The sequence below is a fragment of the Oncorhynchus nerka genome, linkage group LG20 (assembly GCF_034236695.1).
Source record: "Oncorhynchus nerka isolate Pitt River linkage group LG20, Oner_Uvic_2.0, whole genome shotgun sequence".
NCBI classification, from domain to species: domain Eukaryota; kingdom Metazoa; phylum Chordata; class Actinopteri; order Salmoniformes; family Salmonidae; genus Oncorhynchus; species Oncorhynchus nerka.
This window is the reverse complement of record NC_088415.1, coordinates 2,387,507-2,397,328: the sequence shown is the minus strand read 5'-3', so window position 1 is coordinate 2,397,328 and position 9,822 is coordinate 2,387,507. Positions and strand designations below refer to the sequence as shown.

Genomic DNA, 9,822 nt, shown 5'->3' with positions numbered 1-9,822 from the left:
GTAAAGAAAAAAGTATTTAATAAGAATATTTCATCCATTCAGATCTAGGATGTGTTATTTTAGTGTTCCCTTTATTTTTTTGAGCAGTGTATTATGAAGATATATATTATAGAGAGATATATTATAGAGATATATACTATAGAGATATATTATAGAGATATATTATAGAGAGATATACTATAGAGATATACTATAGAGAGATATATTATAGAGATATATACTATAGAGATATATTATAGAGATATATTATAGAGAGATATACTATAGAGATATACTATAGAGATATACTATAGAGAGATATATTATAGAGATATACTATAGAGAGATATATTATAGAGATATAGAGATATATACTATAGAGATATATATTATAGAGAGATATATTATAGAGAGATATACTATAGAGATATACTATAGAGATATACTATAGAGATATATTATAGAGAGATATATTATAGAGATATACTATAGAGATATACTATAGAGATATACTATAGAGATATACTATAGAGATATATTATAGAGAGATATATTATAGAGATATACTATAGAGATATACTATAGAGATATACTATAGAGATATATTATAGAGAGATATATTATAGAGATATACTATAGAGATATACTATAGAGATATACTATAGAGATATATTATAGAGATATACTATAGAGATATACTATAGAGATATACTATAGAGATATATTATAGAGAGATATATTATAGAGATATACTATAGAGATATACTATAGAGATATACTATAGAGATATATTATAGAGATATACTATAGAGATATACTATAGAGATATATTATAGAGATATACTATAGAGATATACTATAGAGAGATATTATAGAGAGATATATTATAGAGATATATATTATAGAGAGATATATTATAGAGATATACTATAGAGATATATATTATAGAGACATATAAAGAGATATATATTATGGAGATATAGAGATATATATTAGAGATATATTATAGAGATATATATTATAGAGATATATTATAGAGAGATATATTATAGAGATATATATTATAGAGAGATATACTATAGAGAGATATATTATAGAGATATATAAAGAGATATATATTATGGAGATATAGAGATATATATTAGAGAGATATACTATAGAGAGAGATATTATAGAGATATATTATAGAGATATATATAGAGATATACTATAGAGAGATATATTATGGAGATATAGAGAGATATATTATAGAGAGATATACTATAGAGAGATATAGAGATATATATTATAGAGATATAGAGAGATATATTATATATATATATTATAGAGATATATAAAGAGATATATTATGGAGATATAGAGAGATATATTATAGATATATTATAGAGATATACTATAGAGAGATATATTATAGAGATATACTATAGAGATTTACTATAGAGAGATATATTATATATATATTATAGAGATATATAAAGAGATATATTATGGAGATATAGAGATATATATTATAGAGATATAGAGAGATATATTATAGAGATATATAAAGAGATATATATTATGGAGATATAGAGAGATATATTATAGAGATATACTATAGAGAGATATATTATAGAGAGATATATTATAGAGAGATATATTGTGGAGATATAGAGATATATTATAGAGATATACTATAGAGATATATTATAGAGATATATATTATGGAGATATAGAGATATATATTATAGAGAGATATATTATAGAGATATATATTATAGAGATATATTATAGAGAGATATATTATAGAGATATATTATAGAGATATATTATAGAGATATATTATAGAGATATATTATAGAGATATATTATAGAGAGATATATTATAGAGATATACTATAGAGATATATTATAGAGAGATATATTATAGAGATATATATTATAGAGATATATTATAGAGAGATATATTATAGAGATATAAAGAGATATATATATTATGGAGGTATAGAGAGATATATTATAGAGAGATATATTATAGAGATATAGAGAGATATACTATAGAGATATATAAAGAGATATATATTATGGAGATATATTATAGAGATATAGAGAGATATATTATAGATATATTATGGAGATATAGAGATATATATTATAGAGAGATATATTATAGAGAGATATATTATAGAGATATATTATAGAGAGATATATTATAGAGAGATATATTATAGAGATATAGAGAGATATATTATAGAGATATAGAGATATATATTATAGAGAGATATATTATAGAGATATATATTATAGAGATATATTATAGAGAGATATATTATAGAGAGAGATATTATAGAGATATAGAGAGATATATTAGAGATATATTATAGAGAGATATATTATAGAGATATATTATAGAGAGATATATTATAGAGAGAGATATTATAGAGATATAGAGAGATATATTAGAGATATATTATAGAGATATATTATAGAGAGATATATTATAGAGATATAGAGAGATATATTATAGATATATTATGGAGATATAGAGATATATATTATAGAGAGATATATTATAGAGATATATTATAGAGATATACTATAGAGAGATATATTATAAAGAGATATATATTATAGAGAGATATATTATGGAGATATAGAGAGATATATTATAGAGACATATATTATAGAGACATATATTATAGAGATATTATAGAGAGAGGTATTATAGATATATGATAAACGGTTGACTATTTCTGTACTGCTCAGTTGACTGAAGTCCAGTTAATCCAACCACCTCCTATATTGTCCCTGGTTTCCCCCCCCCAGAAAGAGAAAGAGGTGCGTCGCCACAAGCAGAAGCAGAAGTACCGTGAGCGACTGAAGCACAGTGAGAGGGGTGGCGTGGGCGGCGGCGAGGCTCGGGGGGACAGTGGTGGAGGAGGAGGGGGGATGAGACAGTGTTTGGGACCAGGGTGTGTGGAGGTCGCCAGGGCCGGCTCCAAATACTGCTCAGAGGACTGCGGCATGAAACTGGCTACCAAGTAAGAGCAATTACTTATTAAACACACAACAGAATCATTTACGAAAACAATGTACTGTCAATTAAGTAGCAAACCCTTAATCAATGTCAAATATTTATTGTCTGAATCACTTAACGTTATGTTAAAACATAAAAAAAAAAAAAAAAAATGTTTTATCACAACCAGAATATAGTCTTTAAATGCATTGATTGGGCCTGTTTGTCTGATGAGTGTAGGAAACTTGAAGGAAACTTGTAGGAACCTTGAAGGAACCTTGAAGGAAACTTGAAGGAAACTTGTAGGAAACTAAGGAAACTTGAAGGAAACTTGTAGGAAACTTGAAGGAAACTTGTAGGAAACTTGAAGGAAACTTGATGAGAGTAGGAAACTTGAAGGAAACTTGTAGGAACCTTGAAGGAAACTTGAAGGAAACTTGATGAGAGTAGGAAACCTGAAGGAAACTTAAAGGAAACTTGTAGGAAACTTGAAGGAAACTTGTAGAAACTTGTAGGAAACTTGAAGGAAACTTGAAGGATACCTTTTGGACATGTATCTGTTTCCATCTGTCTCTCTGCCTGTCTTTATGCCACCCCCCAACCAGCCGTATCTATGAGAATACAGCAGCGACAGCAGGCTCCCTGCCTTCAGAAAGTATTCATACCCCTTGACTTATTCCACATTTTACTGTGATACAGCCATCTACACACAATACCCCCGTAATGACCAAGGGTTTTTGTTGTATTTTTATTCAGTTCAGTGATTTTCTGGATTTTTTTTCTCATTTTGTCTGTCATAGTTGAAGTGGTACCTATGATGAAAATTACAGGCCTCTCTCATCTTTTTAAGTGGGAGAACTTGCACAATTGGTGGCTGACTAAATACTTTTTTGCCACACTGTACATTGTAACCACTTTTATACAAATATCCTTATCAAAAACAGACTTGCTGAACCAGGTTTCAGAAAACACAACTACATCAGCATCAGTTGATTTAGCCCAAATCCTAACACCATCAATGTTTGACAACAGGCTGTGTACATTTAAATGAAAAATACCAAAACCAGATCTTGATTTAAAATCAGAGGGGGTTTGGAGACATTGCATATCAGACATTGTTATGTCGATATAGGACTCGTTTTTACTGTGGATACAGATACTTTTGTGCCTGTTTCCTCCAGCATTGTAACGGTTCTCTTGGGGTGAAGTAGAAGCGGACCAAAATGCAGCGTGGTTTCTTTGATTCATGTTTAATCAAAAAAGATGAACACGAACACTACAAAAACAATAAACGTGGAAAACCAAAAACAGCCCTATCTGGTGCAAAACACAGAGACAGGAACAATCACCCACAAACACACAGTGAAACCCAGGCTACCTAAATATGGTTCTCAATCAGAGACAACTAATGACACCTGCCTCTGATTGAGAACCATATCAGGCCAGACATAGAAATAGACAAACAAGACATCCAACATAGAATGCCCACTCAGATCACACCCTGACCAACCAAAACATAGAAACATACAAAGCAAACTATGGTCAGGGTGTGACAAGCATCTTCACAAGGTCCTTTGATGTTGTTCTGGGATTGATTTTAACTTCTCGCACCAAAGTATGTTCATCTCTAGGAGACAGAATGCATCTCCTTACTGAGCGGTATGTTGGCTGCGTGGTCCCATGGTGTTTATACTTGCGTACTATTGTTTGTTCAGATGAACGTGGGACCTTCAGGCGTTTGGAAATTGCTCCCAAGGATGAACCAGACTTGTGGAGGTCTACAATTTTGGGAGGTCTTTGCTGATTTCTTTAGATTTTCTCATGATGTCAAGCAAAAAGGCACTGAGTTTGAAGGTAGGCCTTGAAATACATCCACAGGTACACCTCCAATTGACTCAAATGATGTCAATTAGCCTGTCAGAAGCTTCTAAAGTCATGACATAATTTTCTGGAATTTTCCAAGCTGTTTAAAGCCACAGTCAACTTAGTGTACGTAAACTTCTGACCCACTGGAATTGTTATACAGTGAATTATAAGTGAAATAATCTGTCTGTAAACAATTGTTGGAAAGATTACTTGTGTCATGCACAAAGTAGATGTCCTAACCGACTTCCCAAAACTATAGTTTGTTATCAAGAAGTTGTGGAGTGGTTGAAAAACTAGTTTTAATGACTCCAACCTAAGTGCAGGTAAACTTCTAACTTCACCTGTAGATGGGAGCCTCAATAATTCCATCAATACTGCAGATCTGGTGTTTGGAACTGACAGATAGAGACAGTCTTCCATTGGAACTGACAGATAGAGACAGTCTTCCATTGGAACTGACAGATAGATACAGTCTTCCATTGGAACAGACAGATAGAGACAGTCTTCCATTGGAACTGACAGATACAGACAGTCTTCCATTGGAACTGACAGATAGAGACAGTCTTCCATTGGAACTGACAGATAGAGACAGTCTTCCATTGGAACTGACCGATAGAGACAGTCTTCCATTGGAACTGACAGATAGAGACAGTCTTCCATTGGAACTGACAGATAGAGACAGTCTTCCATTGGAACTGACAGATAGAGACAGTCTTCCATTGGAACTGACAGATAGAGACAGTCTTCCATTGGAACTGACAGTCTTCCATTGGAACTGACAGATAGAGACAGTATTCCATTGGAACTGACAGATAGAGACAGTCTTCCATTGGAACTGACAGATAGAGACAGTCTTCCATTGGAACTGACAGATACAGACAGTCTTCCATTGGAACTGACAGATAGAGACAGTCTTCCATTGAACTGACAGATAGAGACAGTCTTCCATTGGAACTGACAGTCTTCCATTGGAACTGACAGATAGAGACAGTCTTCCATTGGAACTGACAGATACAGACAGTCTTCCATTGGAACTGACAGATAGAGACAGTCTTCCATTGGAACTGACAGATAGAGACAGTCTTCCATTGGAACTGACAGATAGACAGTCTTCCATTGGAACTGACAGATAGAGACAGTCTTCCATTGGAACTGACAGATAGAGACAGCCTTCCATTGGAACTGACAGATAGAGACAGTCTTCCATTGGAACAGATAGACAGTCTTCCATTGGAACTGACAGATAGAGACAGTCTTCCATTGGAACTGACAGATAGAGACAGTCTTCCATTGGAACTGACAGTCTTCCATTGGAACTGACAGATAGAGACAGTCTTCCATTGGAACTGACAGATAGAGACAGTCTTCCATTGGAACTGACAGATAGAGACAGTCTTCCATTGGAACTGACAGATAGAGACAGTCTTCCATTGGAACATTAGAACTGACAGTCTTCCATTGGAACTGACAGATAGAGACAGTCTTCCATTGGAACTGACAGATAGAGACAGTCTTCCATCCATTGGAACTGACAGATAGAGACAGTCTTCCATTGGAACTGACAGATAGAGACAGTCTTCCATTGGAACTGACAGATAGAGACAGTCTTCCATTGGAACTGACAGATAGAGACAGTCTTCCATTGGAACTGACAGATAGAGACAGTCTTCCATTGGAACTGACAGATAGAGACAGTCTTCCATTGGAACTGACAGATAGAGACAGTCTTCCATTGGAACTGACAGATAGAGACAGTCTTCCATTGGAACTGACAGATAGAGACAGTCTTCCATTGGAACTGACAGATAGATACAGTCTTCCATTGGAACAGACAGATAGAGACAGTCTTCCATTGGAACTGACAGATACAGACAGTCTTCCATTGGAACTGACAGATAGAGACAGTCTTCCATTGGAACTGACAGATAGAGACAGTCTTCCATTGGAACTGACCGATACAGACAGTCTTCCATTGGAACTGACAGTCTTCCATTGGAACTGACTGATAGAGACAGTCTTCCATTGGAACTGACAGATAGAGACAGTCTTCCATTGGAACTGACAGATAGAGACAGTCTTCCATTGGAACTGACAGTCTTCCATTGGAACTGACAGATAGAGACAGTATTCCATTGGAACTGACAGATAGAGACAGTCTTCCATTGGAACTGACAGATAGAGACAGTCTTCCATTGGAACTGACAGATACAGACAGTCTTCCATTGGAACTGACAGTCTTCCATTGGAACTGACAGATACAGACAGTCTTCCATTGGAACTGACAGATACAGACAGTCTTCCATTGGAACTGACAGATAGAGACAGTCTTCCATTGGAACTGACAGTCTTCCATTGGAACTGACAGGTAGAGACAGTCTTCCATTGGAACTGACAGATAGAGACAGTCTTCCATTGGAACTGACAGATAGAGACAGTCTTCCATTGGAACTGACAGTCTTCCATTGGAACTGACAGATAGAGACAGTCTTCCATTGGAACTGACAGTCTTCCATTGGAACTGACAGATAGAGACAGTCTTCCATTGGTACAGACAGATAGAGACAGTCTTCCATTGGACCAGACAGATAGAGACAGTCTTCCATTGGAACTGACAGATAGAGACAGTCTTCCATTGGAACTGACAGATACAGACAGTCTTCCATTGGAACTGACAGGTAGAGACATTCTTCCATTGGAACTGACAGGTAGAGACAGTCTTCCATTGGAACTGACAGTCTTCCATTGGAACAGACAGATAGAGACAGTCTTCCATTGGAACTGACAGTCTTCCATTGGGACTGACAGTCTTCCATTGGAACAGACAGATACAGACAGTCTTCCATTGGGACTGACAGATAGAGACAGTCTTCCATTGGAACTGACAGATAGAGACAGTCTTCCATTGGAACTGACCGATACAGACAGTCTTCCATTGGAACTGACAGATAGAGACAGTCTTCCATTGGAACTGACAGATAGAGACAGTCTTCCATTGGAACTGACAGTATTCCATTGGAACTGACAGGTAGAGACAGTCTTCCATTGGAACTGACAGATAGAGACAGTCTTCCATTGGAACTGACAGATAGTAGAGACAGTCTTCCATTGGAACTGACAGATAGAGACAGTCTTCCATTGGAACTGACAGATAGAGACAGTCTTCCATTGGAACTGACCGATACAGACAGTCTTCCATTGGAACTGACAGATAGAGACAGTCTTCCATTGGAACTGACAGATAGAGACAGTCTTCCATTGGAACTGACAGTCTTCCATTGGAACTGACAGGTAGAGACAGTCTTCCATTGGAACTGACAGATAGAGACAGTCTTCCATTGGAACTGACAGGTAGAGACAGTCTTCCATTGGAACTGACAGATACAGACAGTCTTCCATTGGAACTGACAGATAGAGACAGTCTTCCATTGGAACAGACAGATAGAGACAGTCTTCCATTGGAACTGACAGATACAGACAGTCTTCCATTGGAACTGACAGTCTTCCATTGGAACAGACAGATAGAGACAGTCTTCCATTGGAACTGACAGTCTTCCATTGGAACTGACAGATAGAGACAGTCTTCCATTGGAACTGACAGATACAGACAGTCTTCCATTGGAACTGACAGATACAGACAGTCTTCCATTGGAACTGACAGATAGAGACAGTCTTCCATTGGAACTGACAGTCTTCCATTGGAACTGACAGGTAGAGACAGTCTTCCATTGGAACTGACAGATAGAGACAGCCTTCCATTGGAACTGACAGATAGAGACAGTCTTCCATTGGAACTGACAGTCTTCCATTGGAACTGACAGATAGAGACAGTCTTCCATTGGAACTGACAGATAGAGACAGTCTTCCATTGGAACTGACAGTCTTCCATTGGAACTGACAGATAGAGACAGTATTCCATTGGAACTGACAGATAGAGACAGTCTTCCATTGGAACTGACAGATAGAGACAGTCTTCCATTGGAACTGACAGATAGAGACAGTCTTCCATTAGAACTGACAGTCTTCCATTGGAACTGACAGATAGAGACAGTCTTCCATTGGAACTGACAGATAGAGACAGTCTTCCATTGGAACTGACAGATAGAGACAGTCTTCCATTGGAACTGACAGATAGAGACAGTCTTCCATTGGAACTGACAGATAGAGACAGTCTTCCATTGGAACTGACAGATAGAGACAGTCTTCCATTGGAACTGACAGATAGAGACAGTCTTCCATTGGAACTGACAGATAGAACTGACAGTCTTCCATTGGAACTGACAGATAGAGACAGTCTTCCATTGGAACTGACAGATAGAGACAGTCTTCCATTGGAACTGACAGATAGAGACAGTCTTCCATTGGAACTGACAGATAGATACAGTCTTCCATTGGAACAGACAGATAGAGACAGTCTTCCATTGGAACTGACACAGTCTTCCATTGAACTACAGACAGTCTTCCATTGGAACTGACAGATAGAGACAGTCTTCCATTGGAACTGACAGATAGAGACAGTCTTCCATTGGAACTGACCGATACAGACAGTCTTCCATTGGAACTGACAGTCTTCCATTGGAACTGACTGATAGAGACAGTCTTCCATTGGAACTGACAGATAGAGACAGTCTTCCAGAGACAGTCTTCCATTGGAACTGACAGATAGAGACAGTCTTCCATTGGAACTGACAGTCTTCCATTGGAACTGACAGATAGAGACAGTATTCCATTGGAACTGACAGATAGAGACAGTCTTCCATTGGAACTGACAGATAGAGACAGTCTTCCATTGGAACTGACAGATACAGACAGTCTTCCATTGGAACTGACAGTCTTCCATTGGAACTGACAGATACAGACAGTCTTCCATTGGAACTGACAGATACAGACAGTCTTCCATTGGAACTGACAGATAGAGACAGTCTTCCATTGGAACTGACAGTCTTCCATTGGAACTGACAGGTAGAGACAGTCTTCCATTGGAA

The 9,822-nt window shown here is 36.4% G+C and overlaps 1 protein-coding gene across 1 annotated transcript in view; it reads left to right on the top strand.

Moving 5' to 3' along the window:
* Window positions 1-9,822, top strand: part of LOC115122253 (CXXC-type zinc finger protein 1-like) — a 54,995-nt gene that overhangs the window by 10,765 nt on the left and 34,408 nt on the right. Inside the window, exon 9 of the mRNA XM_065005121.1 lies at window positions 2,785-2,999. Within this exon, the coding sequence (XP_064861193.1) occupies window positions 2,785-2,999 (215 nt within the window). The remainder of the gene's footprint in view (window positions 1-2,784; window positions 3,000-9,822) is intronic.